Raw genomic sequence first — 15,001 nt, 5'->3', positions numbered from 1 at the left:
CTATAAATTACAGGCAGTGATTTTAATTAGCAGAATTATTGAAAAAGGAAAGGCTCCTCTACTGCTTATATTTTGCTGGCCACACTGCAGAAAGATTTACCGTAATGGCAAACTTTCATTTGTCAGAAACAAGCTGTCACAAAATGCAGTAAAAATAGAAACCGTGAAGACAAAGCAAGTCTGAAGAAGTGGAAATTAAAACGTTTTGGCAGTGAAACCGGATTTATTAATGGACTGAGGGGGCAGTTTGTTTTTGCTGAAATCGCAGCCATTTTTCCTACATAAATATTGGTGCTGTGCGTGAAGTCGGGCTGCGCAAGGAACAGAGGGGTGGTGCAAGGCATGGGGCCATACAGGTACCCAGCGGTTCCACGCGCTGATTCGCTTTCTGCGGGGTCCGCCAGGCACTGATGGGGGCATGTCAGCCCCGGCCAGCGGGCGCCGAGGAGATGAGGCTGTCCTGGACCCACGGTAGCGTAGCTCACGTCCTCCCCTGGGCCGAGTCCTGCCCTGTGTGGGCCAGGAAACTGCTGCCAGCCGGTTCCTCATTCCGTCGCTTTGCGCTGTGCATTGCTGCAGCATCTCTGTGCCTCCCAGCCCTGCCTTAAGCGATGTGATGAGTAACTGTCACATGCTTGCTTCCTTCCACCCTCCCCGGGGAAAGGAGCCTGTGCGGCACTGTGTCATGTTTTGTAAGCCCCGGAGGGTTTTTTTGGCCTTCTTACATATCGTTCAGCTTTTATGTGGGGGGACGGAGAGAAAAGTTCGTTGTGCTTGCGACTGCAGGTGAAGGAGTGCTGGGTGGCCATAGGTGTCACCCGGAGCCAGCTGCTCCCCTGGCCAATACCTTTCTTCTGAGAGCTTTTCGCCATTATTTCTCAATAGGAGTTAGGGTTTGGTTTTTTGGGTTTTTTTTTGGCTTCCAACCAACAGATTCTTGTGGCCCTGCTTCGGAGGAAGCAGGAAACTTTCCGTAGTGAATACTCGCGGCCTTCGCAAAGCCACCAGCTGCATTTGGCTCCCCCCGGGGGAGGGAAAGCAGCTGAGAGCGCCTTTTGCTGAGAGCCACTTGGGGCACTGTCAGCGCTGAGCCTGGTGTCCCGTTTGGTGCAATGCACCTTTTGGCAGGCAACACTTGCAAAATGTGTTAGGCAACCTCCAGTCGCGGTGTAAATTTGCAGAGTAGGATGCGGAGAGAGACATGCTGTGACTGTCACCACGTATGGCGAGGCGACAGATGGCTCCCACACATTTGCTCCTGAAAAGGCTTCTCCGGTGGCTGGATCCTCCCTTGCTGATCCCTGCTCTCGGGGATTTTTAATTGCTGTTACGAATTAACTTTATTGTGTTACAAAGAAGCTACGAGACACCCTCAGGAGCTGTGCTAGGGAAGTGTACTAGGAGAAACCAACCCTTACCGGAGGACCCACAGCCGGAAACCCCGGGGCCTGAGACATTTTATTCTCAAAGTCCGGTTCTCTGCAGCCAGTCGCAAGCTCTGGACCTAATTTTAGATGTGACGAAGCAGGTGAACGTAATGAGTGAGGAATCTCCTGTACCGTATTGTATGGCCGGGACCCTGCAAGATGCGCGCATGTACCTCATGAGAGGTGCCTGAGTGTCACCCCTGAGGACACGGCCAGAGCTCCCGCCCATCACATTGTGCACCGGCGCTTTGTCTGGAGCTTTATGGCGGGTACATTGTTCACTTCGTACCTATCGTTTCTGTGCTATTTGTCTTGGTTTGCAACATCTTATTTCCACTGGTAAGCGGGAATAGAAATAAGGGACGCACTTTAATTTCTCATCAGATCTAGTCTTAAGTATCTTTTTGGACTCGTCAGAGATGTGACAGAGCTAGCAGGTTGCCAGGCAAAACTGCAGAGCGTATCGCTATCCGTTAACACTCAGCAGTTAAATCATTCCGTCCTGAATGGCGTGTTATTTGGTGGTGCCCCCTAGAAGATGAAGAGGTGGAGAAGCAGTAGAGTTTGAACACACACAGCAAAAAGATACAAATCAACAGCAATTAGGAAGGTTAAAAGAAAGGGAAAAAAAAAATCCCAGCCAAACCCCCTTTCATGTGTCCAGCGTGTTTACATTCCGTGCTAGAATAACGCTGATCTGGCTCGCTGCTGGCATTAATGAAGTTTGCACCTCTGGGTGAGCAATTTAATTTATCTCAGCAAGCCAAAGCTCATTATAACAGCCCATAAATGCTATCAGATGAAAGCAGCATCCTTCAGCAATCTCGGGGATTAAAGCAAGGAGGCATTCAACTGACAAGCCTTCCGCTGGCAAGCCTGCAGTCGGAGCATGTGTGTTAGAGGCTGAGGCAGCACCGTGCCTCCATTTCTGCTGCGGATTTCTCCGTAGCGAGGAAGTGAACTGGAGCCTCCGCAACACTCCTCCGGAGGAGAGCGGCTCCCTCTTTTCCCCCCCTCTCTCGACACCTCTCCTTAGGATTCATCAGCCCCGGCACCAGCCGGGGAGAGGAGTGAGGGGCCGGGGACTCCACAGGTCGGCCGCGGAGCGGTGGCTGTGCTGCAGGGAGCGGGGGGCTGGCGGAGGGGCAGGGGCTGGCGGCACGAAGGCACACAAAGGGGTCAGGGTGGGAGGAGGAAAACGGCCGATTCTCTCATTCTGTTCCCTTGGGTGTGGAAACCTCCTTGTCACACGCGTCCATCCCCCCCCTCCCCGCCCCACGCCGGATCCAGCTACTTGAAACGCGGCTTCCACCGCGGCGCCGGCCTTCCCTCCTCTTGCTCTGGGTGAGGCCGTGCAGCGCACGCTCCGTCCTTCCCACCGCGGCCTTTCCGATGGGCTGCCAACAGCTGCGGCACACAGCACCAGTGACCCCATCACACAGCACCAGTGGCTCCAGCACAGAACACCAGTGACCCCATCACACAGCACCAGTGATCCCATCACACAGCACCAGTGACCCCATCACAGAACACCAGCGACTCCATCACACAGCACCAGTGATCCCATCACACAGCACCAGTGACCCCATCACACAGCACCAGCGACCCCATCACACAGCACCAGCGACCCCATCACACCGCACCAGCGACCCCATCACAGAACACCAATGACCCCATCACACAGCACCAGTGACCCCATCACACAGCACCAGTGGCTCCAGCACACAGCACCAGTGGCTCCAGCACAGAACACCAGTGATCCCATCACACAGCACCAGTGACCCCATCACACAGCACCAGTGACCCCATCACACAGCACCAGTGGCTCCAGCACACAGCACCAGTGACCCCATCACACCGCACCAGCGACCCCATCACACAGCACCAGTGACCCCATCACACAGCACCAGTGGCTCCAGCACACAGCACCAGTGGCTCCAGCACAGAACACCAGTGATCCCATCACACAGCACCAGTGACCCCATCACACAGCACCAGTGGCTCCAGCACACAGCACCAGCGACCCCATCACACAGCACCAGTGACCCCATCACACAGCACCAGCGACCCCATCACACCGCACCAGTGATCCCATCACAGAACACCAATGACCCCATCACACAGCACCAGTGATCCCATCACACAGCACCAGTGATCCCATCACACAGCACCAGTGGCTCCAGCACACAGCACCAGCGACCCCATCACACAGCACCAGCGACCCCATCACACCGCACCAGTGACCCCATCACACCGCACCAGTGATCCCGTCACACAGCACCAGTGACCCCATCACACAGCACCAGTGGCTCCAGCACACAGCACCAGTGACCCCATCACACAGCACCAGTGACTCCAGCACACAGCACCAGTGACTCCAGCACACAGCACCAGTGACCCCATCACACAGCACCAGTGACACTGTCACACAGAACCAGTGACCCCATCACACAGCACCAGTGACTCCAGCACACAGCACCAGTGACCCCATCACACAGCACCAGCCATTGGGGTGACAGAGCGAGCCCAGCGGGACGCTCCCCGGCAGAGGTGCTTGGTGGAAATGGTTTCTCCAGCAGTAGGAGGGATCTCCACCACCTTCAAACACCTTTTGTGTTTGAAATCACTCCTCCAAATGAAACATTTTCAGTTTTGCAATTCTCTGTCCCGTGGAAAGTGGTGGAACGAACAGAAATGAACCCTCCAAACTTCAGTTTCTTTTCCATTTAGTTTCAAACATGAATTGCACAGCCGAAGAACAAATTGGGGAAAAACGGCTTTATTTTTAGAGTCTTCCTCCAAGCGGGTCTAACTCAGTGAGGCAGCACCCGACGGGCTGCGTGTGCTGGGCTGGTCGGTCCCTCCCGCACTCCCGGGGGGACCTGGGGGGCCGCAGGCTGGTGGGACAGTCCCTGTGCGGTCTGAGGGACGGGGCTGCCCCGGTGAGGGTCTCGGGCTCTGCCGTGCCCTGCCGTGTTTCGGTGCTGTGGCCACTTTTCCTCGCAGAGCAGGTGACGTGGCCGGGCTGAGGCAGGGGAACGCGGTGCAGCCGGCACCGTCGGTGCGCTGCGGGGACGCGCCGGCAACCGGGGCCCGTGAGCAGCGGCAGAGGTTTCAGCGGTGCAGAGAAAACCATCTCCCTGCGGTTTTCTGCGTGTCGTGCCGTCACCTGGTCCCTCGAGAGCCACGATGAGCACACTGAGAGGGAGTCTGGGCGTTTTCAGCAAGGTAAGACGTGCTGACCAAATAATCAGCTTCTAATGGGTGCACAGCATGTGGATGTGCCAAGCCTGTGATTTTGGGACTATAATTGTCAGTAAATTATTGGTGCTGTGGTGGAAGGTTGAAGTTAAGGATAATGATTCTTATTTCACAGGATTGCTCCAAGGGCCGCGGTACAGAAGGCGCCTGCCTCCCGAGGAGGACGCGGTGGCATGCTCTTCTGTGCACGCTTGGAAACCGGCCTGGCAGCGGACGCGCCGCTCGCTTGTGCTGCATTTCCCCAGCCTCTGCTGCTTGGGTTTGCGCCGGAGCAGCCTCAGCCCAGCCCAGCGGTATTCTTCGTGGGAACGATGCTCTGTGCTGGGAGGATTTCTCCAGTCTGCTGTCACCACCAGGAGTGAACTGACGTGCGCCGAGCATCAGTTACCCCTTGACAATCGCCTCCGTTGTCTCTGTGATCAAAACAGCAGCGCGGGGAACTGCGGCTGTGAGTGGCAGGTACGTCGGAGGGGTTGTGTCAGATCTTTTCCGCCCACTGCTCTACCTGTCAAATCTAAATATAATTTACTGTGATACAGGCACGGTGTCACCCAGGAGGCACAGCATTCCTGGTACGTGTGATGCAGCTGGGAGATCTCGTCTGTGTCTACCTCCGTGTGCATCCCAACACTCCGCAGACGCAGAACAGGAAAAACAACAGGAAAAGGCAGAACAGAGACAGGAGGAATCTTTCTCTTGAGATCCCGACAAATGCAGACAGATGGATCGAGGTCAACGCTTGCTGTAGAGTCAGGATGCTAAAATATACAGCCCTGAAAACATCGCTGTGGGCCCGGCAGCCCGTGGGGTCTGACCGCAGCCCCACAGCCCCTTCCAGAGCCACCCCCTGCGCTGGTCTGGGGCTGGAGCGGGGTCTCGGGCAGGGTGGGCAGCGCCAGCAGGGCAGAGCAGGGAGACGGCGGCACCAGCTCAGGACCTGGGCGGGAGTGGGAAACCTCAACTCCGAGCGGCTCGGTGTGGAGAAGCCCCATGTTGGGCAGCCGGCCCCTGGCCCCCAGCGGAGTCTCAGCAGCCTCCCCGCATGAGGGAAGGCTTTTGTGGGCTCCCAGGGTCCGTTCTGAGCGCGCCCTGGGGCCAAGGCCAAACTCCCACGGGCTGCTGAGCAGCAAACCCTGCCAGGCTTTCTTATCTCCTGGCCGCTCCTTGTTCCCGTGTCCTTGAGAGCAGAGAGGGGCCGTTAGAGCCCTGTGTGAAAATACAGGGAGGGGGAACAAAGAGCGGGGCAGGGGGGGCTGGCACGTCCTCCTCGGCCCTGCCAGGGGCTGGGGGAGCAGCAGGGAGCTTAGGGAGAGGCGCAGGGCTGAGCACTGGGGAGAGAGTGAGAATTTCCTCGGTGGCCTGTGCCTTCCTCTGGCTGTAAATCACAAATCAGCGCCGTTCAGAAGGGCCCAGCGCCTCGGCTGCGTGCCCCTGTGCAGCGAAAGCCCGCATTTGGAGAGCTGGCTGGAAAATGGGCCAAAGGAGTGACCAATTTCACTGGGAAAACTTGTTCTCTCTGGCTAACACATCCCCTTGGTAGCCCACGGCAGCGTCCCATCCCGGCGAGCAGCAGCCAGCGCCATGCCACGCTGGGGGTCGCAGACCTGCAGCTCGGAGCGAGCGCCCGGCCCCAGCACCCGCAGCGGCACCTCCCCGACAGCTCCCCCAAAACAGCAGCACGTCCGTCCCCCCCCCGACACTCCGGCAGGGCAGCGACCAGCCAGAACTGTCCCTCTCAAACCTGCAGCTTAAAAACTGTGGGAAAACTACCCCAGCAGACACACACAAAGTGAACGAGCTAAAGTAAGATTTATAGGGGAAATGTTACTAAACTGAGCTGATAAGATTGAGTCAGGAGCACAAAAGAGACAAAGGCAGCAAGAGCAGCCTGCCCAATCAAACAGCCCGGCCACTGCACAAAAATACCCTGATCTAATCCGCTTTAGAGCTGAGTACAGCTGGAGCGGTCTAGCAGGAGAGGAGTCTGACTCCCAAAACGCGCTGCCTTCTGCTACCACTCTCCGAGCCGTTGGGAGTCATCCCCTTATCTCAGGTGCCTACAGGGGCTCCCTCCTGGCCAGCATGTTTCGTCCACCACAAGAGCCCCGACATCTGTGAAAATAAATCACTGAAAGGACAAACTCTAGGAGAGCTCCTAGGGAGAGCAGCAGGAGACAGAGGATTGTGCTTTGACTGCTTCTTCCTCATCTGGGGCGTGGGAGATGCCCAGGCATCAGGAAGGCACATCTCTATTTCTCAGAGCTGAGCAACAGCAAACAAGGGTGGAAAGCAACCGTCCCAGCCGGGCCGCTGTCCTGTCGTGCAGCTGGACATGAGCCTCCTCCGTGTCCCCCACCGCAGCCACCCAAACACCCATAAATCTGCCACCCGCGGAGCCCGGTGCTGTGCAGCCTGCGCCAGGCCCCTGCCCTCCCCGCTGCTTTCCTGCCTTTGTGCTCCGCTTCCTGAGCAGCGCCTGCAGCGCGGCCCCGCAGGACAAGGACGCAGCCAGGCAAAGCTCCGGCTGGCCTCGGCCCGACCGCTGCGTTCGCGTGACAGCGGGCTGCCGTCGCAAACAAAGCCCCTGGAAACCCGGGGGTTTGCTCATCCGCGGGCTGGCCAGAGCCTTCCATCAAACACTGCCAGCAGTGCTGGGAGTGCCCTGCCCACAGCGGGCATCGTGCCGGGTTTTGCTTGGCTTGGGAACTCTGGAGCACCGGAGTGACACAGAAACTCCCCCAGTACGTGTTTTGATTATCCTTCAGGTGATCTTTGCTTTCTTTTTGGAGGGGGGATGTTTTTCTTTTTCAGGGGCTCTTTGAGCAGCGACCCTGCAATGGCTGCGGGTTATTAGGGACGAGGACGCGTTCGCCAAGCAGCGGACGAGCGAGGCGTGGATCCGACCCCGCTCTTCACACGCAAAACGGCACGGAATCAGCAGTCTTGATGGCAAGTGTGATACCCGGGAGCTGGGTACGGAGCCCAGTGGTGAATTCATGGCTGCTGGCAGACGCTTCACGAGCAGGGAGCGGGGCTGGATCCATTGATCCGTCTACACACCCCGCCTTATTTATTTGCCTTTAGTTGCAGGACTAGAGCTCTACTCCTCCCTCTTGTCTGTGAGCCAGTCCATGCCTCAGCTCCGCTACACGCAGCCATTTCAGGGCCACGAGCAGAGAGACGTTGATGAAACCTCCCTGCAAAGCGACGTCGCTTAATTCACCACAAACTGCCCAAGTAACGCAGCGAGATGCCGCTCCAGCGAGACAGCCGTTTCAAACGGGCCTCCAGCCAAGACGCGGGCCGTTTGTCTGCTTGAAAGGAATCGTTAAATAAATAAAAAAAGAAAGAGAAGGGTGGCGTGGGGGGAGAGGCCCGGTGCGCAGGGCAGCGCGGCCGGGGTGGGGTGGGGGGGGAAGGGGGGGGGCCAGGCTCCGCAAAGCTGCGGCCTACGGGAGCTTGCAGTAATTAACGCAGTAATTAACGCCCAAGCCGCTGCGGCGGCCCGGCGGGGACCGGCCGAGCATTTCCCCCCCCCCCCCCCCGCCGGGGGAACGGAGGACGGGGGTTCCCCTCGGGGGGGGGGGAGCGGCGGGGCGGGGCGGTGCCTCCCCCGGGACACCGGACTGCGGGGGATGGCGGTGGCGGGGCGGCCGCCGTCGGGCCGGGAGCGGGGGACGCTCGGGGGAGGCGCAGCCCCCCTCCTCCCCGCCGCTCCGCCGCCGGCCCCGCCCGCCCCGCCCCGCCCCCGGCCGCGCCCCGCGCCCCGGCTTTTCCCCGCCCGCCGCCGCCCCGCGCCCGCAGCCGCCGCCGCCGCTCCTGCCGCTCCGCCATGTCCGCCGAGCCCGCCCCGGCCGCCGCCGCCCCCCCCTCCGCCGAGCAGGCCCCCGGCCCCGAGCCGCCGGCGGGCGGCGAGGAGGCGGCGGAGCACCGGGCGCTGGTGCTGACGGGCTTCGGCGGCTACGAGAAGGTGAAGGTGCAGGCGCGGCGCGGCGGCGGCCCCCGGCCCGGCGAGGTCTCGGTGCGGGTCCGCGCCTGCGGCCTCAACTTCGCCGACCTGATGGCACGGCAGGGGCTGTACGACCGGCTGCCGCCGCCGCCCGTCTGCCCCGGCATGGAGTGCGCCGGTACCGTCCGCGCCATCGGCGACGGCGTCGGCGACCGACAGGTGAGGGGCGGCTCGGCCCCGCCGCACTGCGGCGGCCCCGCCCGGCCCCGAACCCCGGCACACCACCACCCCCCCGGAGCGCCCGGTGCCGGCACCCCCGGCCCGCCCGCTCCACCGCGCCGCTCACCGTCCCGGGACCGGGGTCCCCGTCGGGGCGGGCGGCGGAGCCCCGGGGAGCGCCCGTCGCCATCCCGCCGCGGGGGCTCCCGCGGCGGACAAAGCCCCCGGACAAAGGGGCCGCGGCTGGGCTGCGTGGGCAGGACGTCCCTGTCCCTGCCTGTCCTTGTCCCTGCCCGTCCCCGCCCGTCCCGCCTCCTGGGCCCCGCGGCAGGAGCATCGCCGCCCGCCCTTCCCCAAGGGCCGGCATCTTCGGGCTCGGGGGTCTTGGGGAAAAGCTGGAAGCGGTGGGGGTTCCTGGGTGGGGGTGGGATTCCTGGGGGACTGGCAGGTGCATTTGCACGTACAACATTTAGTGGCGTTAGTGCTAGCGGGGCGTTGGGCTCAAGCATGACTGTGCTGTTTCTGAACACGTTGGTGACCGAGCTCTTAAACTACACGAACGTGGAAGGAAAGAGCTCCAGCCGCTGCAGCGTTGTCCAGAGCCATCTGAGGGTGGCGAGGTGTGGGCAGGAGCAGGATGGATGCTCCTGGTGCTGGTTTGTGGCCCGCGAGCCTGTGGCTGCTGCGTTTCTAGCAGCTCGGGAGGGTGGGGTGGGGGGGGTGGTGTGTTGGCTCTGCGTGGCCCAGACCTTTGGATCTTACGGCTGTTGCAATTATGGTGCTTTAAGATGATTCTTGGATGCGCAACTGGCAAAACAAAGTGTCTCAAAAAAAAAAACAACCCACAACAATGTGTCAAAGATGATTCCCTCCCCTCCAGGAAAACATCTTGGTTTATTCAAGTGTAAATGCCAAACCCACACTCCAAGGAGCATTTCTGCTCCCTGCCTTGGCTCTGCCTCTTGTCTGCTTGCTGATACGACTGCTTGGTGTTTTGCTGTCTCCCTCCCATTGCAAAGAGAGCAGCTGTTCCTCGCCCAGTGGGATAAGAGCGGATTTGTCGGGGTGCCTCATATTTCAGGCGTGTGCCTCTCTGCGGGGAGAGGTGCTGTGGGGCAGTTTGCCCCACAAGAGGAGAAGGGGCTGAGCTCGAGCTCGGGGGTGCCGCAGTCCCTGCGGACCTCTGCACAGAGAATGGCGCACGTGTACCCGGCTCTGGCGTACAGAGGGCAAGGGTGTGATGCCTTCTGCTAGCCTGGGGCTTGTTTCAGACCACCTTGTCCTCCGCTTGATTTTAGGTTGGCGATAAGGTGATGGTCCTGGCTAGGTCAGGGCTCTGGCAAGAAGTCGTGAACGTGCCGGCTGGTCAGACTTTCCTGATGCCTGAGGGGATGAGCTTCGAGGAAGCGGCTGCTCTTCTTGTCAACTACATCACTGCTTACATGATCCTGTTTGACTTCGGAAACCTGAGACCCAACCAGAGTGTCCTCATCCACATGGCTGCAGGTAAATAGCTCTTGCCAGCCCGTGCTGGGGCTCTTGGCCTCAACGTGCACCTTCTGAATGGGTGTCACGGGTGAGGGAGCGATCGGAACGGAGCCCGACTGACAAAACATCGCCTGCCAGAGATGCAGGCTTCACGCCGCCCCAGGCGCTGGCAAATGCTGGACCCGTTTCCCAGCAGCCGGGCTCCGTCTCCTCCAGCGTGTCCCAGGCATCAGCCTGCTCCAGCAAAGCCTTTATTCCGTACCCTCCCGGCACTGTGCGAGCGGTACCAGCAGGGGTTATTTGCCCATCCAGAGGTTTTTCTGACTGCTGGGCTGTTTGCTTCTAAGTCTTTCTCACTGCTGCTTTTCAGGTGGTGTGGGAACTGCTGCCATCCAGCTGTGCAAGACTGTAGAAAATGTCACCATTTTTGGCACAGCATCTGCCTCCAAGCATGAGGCGCTCAAGGAGAGTGGAGTCGCTCACCCTATTGACTACAGAACGATGGATTACGCAGAGGAGGTCCGGAAAATCTCTCCCAAAGGTACCGTGTGGTGGAGGACTTCCACAACTGTCCTGCACTTTTTTTTTTTTTAAGTGGAAAGAACTTCTACTTACTTGCAATTCCCTCCAGGTGTTGACATTGTCCTGGACCCCCTGGGAGGATCCGATACATCCAAAGCATTTAACCTGTTGAAGCCGATGGGCAAACTCATCACTTACGGTAAGTGCGAGCAGCTGCCCGAACCCCAGCTCCTGCGTAGGAGGGACCCGTGATGGCAGGGTGGCCGTGGATCTGCACGGGAATGCTCCGCGCTGCTCCGTGCCTGGATGCACAGCCGTGAGGGAGCATCGCTGTTACTGACTGCCCTGTGTGTGTTGTAGTTCTGTTAGTTCACACCGGCCTTTGGGATGCTTCTCCTGGGTGAGGCACCGGGGGGACTGGCATTTGTGCCTTGTCCTGAGAGCTCCGGCCTCCAAGGCTCTGCCCTCCCATGGCGACATCCCTCTCTGAGTACGAGCCGGTGCCTGCAGGGGGAAGCTGGAATGTCCTCACGGAGGAACGCTGGCACAGCTGCTTTGTCCAGGCTGACTTAATGCACAGCACTAATAGAGCCTTGCTTTTCTCCTAGAGGATGTGTGGGTGATGAGGTTTGGGGCTACTGAATACTTATCTCTCCATTCCCCAGCCCTGAAACACTGTGATTTTTGTCCCGTAGACAAAGCCCTCACACAACCCCCAGTGGGATTCCAGACACTCGCACCACTGTGCGGCTTCTGTTGTCCCAGCCGCTGCAGCGTGTGTCTCCCCTGAAGGAGCCTGGCCGCAGGAGAAGGGGAGAGCTGCCCTCCCAGCCTGGCTGGACGGGACTCGTAACCCTCTCTTGCCTCTGCCAGTGCCCCAGTCTAGCCGCGCTGCTGCCGCCGCCCTCCTAAGAGAGGAGGTGTTCTATATTTTTGCAATATATGGGTGCCGATAATCCAAATTCTGCATATCTTGAGGCTGAGGCAGGCGCCCGTTTCCACCGAAGGTTGACTGGGCAGATCCTGATGCGATCCAGTTCTCACCTCTGTCCTCCGTCGCTCTGTGAGCTGCTGTTGTCTGAGCTGTTACATGGGATGCCCACTGCCTCTCCTGTTGGTTCCAGCTCATCTGCGGCTTGCCGCTTTTCTTTTTTTTTCCCCTTTTTTTTAGGGGTAGCAAACCTGCTCACGGGGCAGAAGAAGAACCTCATGGCTATGGCTAAAACCTGGTGGAACCAGTTCAGCATCAATGCCTTGCAGCTCCTACACCATAACAAGGCTGTGTGTGGCTACCACCTTGGCTATATGGATGAAGAATTTGAGCTCATCGGAGGCGTCGTAGCCAAGCTGATTAACCTCTATAGTCAAGGCAAAATCAAGCCCAAAATAGACTCTGTATGGCCCTTTGATCAGGTAAGTCTGAGCTAACGTATAATTTCTAGCACCTAGAAATTACCAGGCGATTGCTTTCTGCACAGGGAGCTGTGCATCGGCGTGAGCATCTTGTTTGGGGGGGCTGAACTCTTGCAGATGTTTAATAACCGTCTGCTCTCAGACATCCAGTGCCTTTTTTTTTCCTTTTAAGAATATTAAGGGGGAGTGGAGTGGCTGGGCTCTTCTGCTCCAGTGCACGGAGCTGGGCAATGCCAGACAGCGTCCCTGTGGAAGACAGGGCGGGGGCGCTCAGCTGCGCTCCGGGGGCGGCAGCAGCAGCCCGCGGAGGGGCTGGGTTATCCATCAGCCTGGAGACGGCCGGAGTCTGCACTCTGTAATTAAGCAGACAGCTGGGAAGGTTGCTGCTGCCCTTCCAGGAGAGAAAAAGAGCCCAGGCAGCGAAGCAGAATGAGGGTGTTGGAGGGGAGCGGCAGGTTTTTCGGCAGCTCTGCTATGCTCAGTGTCGGTCCATGGATGCGCCTGGGCAGAGTCAGGTTCTTCCCTTGGAAATCCTTTGCTGGGGTGGGACTTGCTGCAGGGGAGCAAAGGACCTGGTAACGATCAGGTGCTCTTGGTACCTCAGGACTAGCCTGATGCAAATGCTTAAGGAAAACTCTGTTCCTCCCAGGCCTGGCCCAGGTGCTGTTTTGCTTAAAAAATAATAATAATCTGTGCACGTCTTGTTCTGTGGCTGTGTAGATGGTAGAAGCATTGTCCTTCTGGCTGTTCACTGGGTTTCTGCAGCGCTCCGCTCCCTTTGGAAAGGAAGCTGTGCTGACACGCGCTTCATTCTCCCAGGGTTTGCGTAGCAGAGCATCCTTGTCTATGTTACGGTTGCTCTGTGGATTCTTGAGGACAGTTTCCCAGGGGCAGGCTGGGGTAGCTGCCCAGCTCTGTCCAAAATACATCCGTGCAGAGGCACCCAAATGCTTGGCGATTCCTTGGACTGCCGGGAAAGCCGCCTCCCGGGCGACCCTCGGACCAGTCGGGGTGGACCAAGGGGCGCAGGAAGGGCAGGACCACGCTGTGTGGTGGGTGTGGGTCTCACCGCATCCCTCCTCTTCCAGGTGGCAGATGCCATGAGGCAGATGCAAGAGAAGAAGAATGTTGGAAAAGTCATCCTGGTTCCTGAAGCGCCCAAGGAAGAATCCAAAAAAGAAGAGAACTAAAGAGAAGAGATGTGTGTAGATTGTGAATTCGTGGTTTAACTCCCTGATCTTTGGGACCTGGAAATGGACAGATCGGTAGCTTCCATCTTCAATCCACCAGTGCGAGAACATCGTGGTTAAAGTTCAGATGAGGTTTGCATGCTCTCGTTGTGACTGACCCTTTGCCAGACACGCCTCCTGCCCTAGCTCTCTGTTTTGAAGCCTGTTTATTTCATACATTATTTTTTTTTTCCCCAATCACTTGTTTTTTCTATTGAATTCCCGACCTAACCTGATTTTTCTCTGGCAGTGCAGCCGAAGCTTCTGGGCAGTTGGTGCGTACCGGCTGTGTAGCCTCTCACTGTAAAATCAAGATGTAACGCGCTGTACCAACTGCCGAGTGTCTCCGCAGGAACCGAGCCCTGCTGAAGCAGTCGTGCTGCCACCTCTGAGAACTTGTTCAGCAGGAGAACGGACCGACGTAGGATGTGTCCTCCACAGCCAGAGGAAAAGCACGGCTGGCCTGGTTTAATTCTAGCACGGGCTCCTCTTCCGTTTACACTAACCACGCTCTTTCCCCTCTGCTTTCGTTGGCCTCTAACACCGGGCGGATAGTAACGGGTCACGGTGTCTTTGCCTTGTGAATAACCACCCTGGCGTTTTCGGAGTCTGTGGCGTATTGCACTTAATTGGCAGTCGCTTCTCTCTGCAGTCGGCAAATAACCTGACAGGCTGGGCTGTGTCTGAACACAGAAGAATAATTTCAATTAGGTATAGCTTTGATCTTGTCCATTTTCTGATTCCAAACTGTACAGGGAGATCTAGGCCGCGTCTGATTTTTAGAGACCATGAGGACTCGACTGTGTCTCAAATGACTGGAATGATTGTTGTTGGCTCTGTGCTTTATTAATGTTGGGCTCCAAGTTGGTATTGTTAAGGCTAAACTTCACCCCTGTGTTTGTATTTCCAAGGGCTGCGGTGTTGAATCAGACTTCAGCAAGATGGGAACAAAATTAAGCCCCTGTTAATGCTCGCTTTGTGCTGTGCCCTGTGTGCTGGGGAGGTGTCGAGTCCCGTAAGCCCGGGCTTCCCGGGAGCCTGGCCTGGCTCCTTCTGTGCCACCCCAGCCGGTAAAGCTACCGCCCGGTTACCGGTGCGGGTGGTAAATGCCCAGCTCTGTGTCAGACTCTTGGCCTGGGCATCTTCAGCAGCTTAAGTTGTGTTTTCCGTTCTCTTCTACCGAGCTCGTTCGATACCCGCTCAGAGCAGCTCTCACCTCCTGGTTCAGTGCTGCGGAAGGGCTTGACTTTTATTCCCCTGAAACCGCAAGTCTTGGGACCTTTGGGCTCCCTTCCAGCACCGAGGGTTTAGGAGCTGCCTGGGGGGCTCCTCCCAGACCAGAGCGCGGTTTCTCTTCCTCTTTTCTTTCTTCCCTGCATTTGGGAACGTAGCTGCGCAGAGACCCAGGCCTAGTTCTGCGAGCGCTTCGTGTCCTGGGTGGTGCCCCCCGTCCCTGCTGGACCCCCTTTTCAGCCCTGAGGGACTACGGTGCT

The 15,001-nt window shown here is 58.1% G+C and overlaps 2 protein-coding genes across 2 annotated transcripts; both read left to right on the top strand.

Moving 5' to 3' along the window:
• Window positions 1-418: 418 nt before the first annotated feature.
• On the top strand, window positions 419-8,028 carry LOC134524674 (uncharacterized). Its single transcript, XM_063354870.1, has 4 exons — window positions 419-471; window positions 4,462-4,655; window positions 4,804-5,147; window positions 5,228-8,028. The coding sequence occupies exons 1-4, from the start codon at window positions 419-421 to the stop codon at window positions 5,732-5,734; spliced, it is 1,098 nt and encodes a 365-aa protein (XP_063210940.1). The 3' UTR covers window positions 5,735-8,028.
• Window positions 8,029-8,485: 457 nt separating this feature from the next.
• Window positions 8,486-14,397, top strand: VAT1 (vesicle amine transport 1). Its single transcript, XM_063354264.1, has 6 exons — window positions 8,486-8,856; window positions 10,155-10,362; window positions 10,715-10,885; window positions 10,976-11,065; window positions 12,038-12,279; window positions 13,368-14,397. Exons 1-6 carry the CDS (start codon window positions 8,521-8,523, stop codon window positions 13,467-13,469), a joined length of 1,149 nt encoding a protein of 382 aa, XP_063210334.1. The 5' UTR covers window positions 8,486-8,520; the 3' UTR covers window positions 13,470-14,397.
• The last annotated feature ends 604 nt before the right edge of the window (window positions 14,398-15,001 follow it).

The sequence above is a fragment of the Chroicocephalus ridibundus genome, chromosome 17 (genome assembly GCF_963924245.1).
Source record: "Chroicocephalus ridibundus chromosome 17, bChrRid1.1, whole genome shotgun sequence".
In the NCBI taxonomy this organism is placed as follows: Eukaryota; Metazoa; Chordata; class Aves; order Charadriiformes; family Laridae; genus Chroicocephalus; species Chroicocephalus ridibundus.
This window is presented reverse-complemented; position numbering and strand designations above follow the sequence as displayed.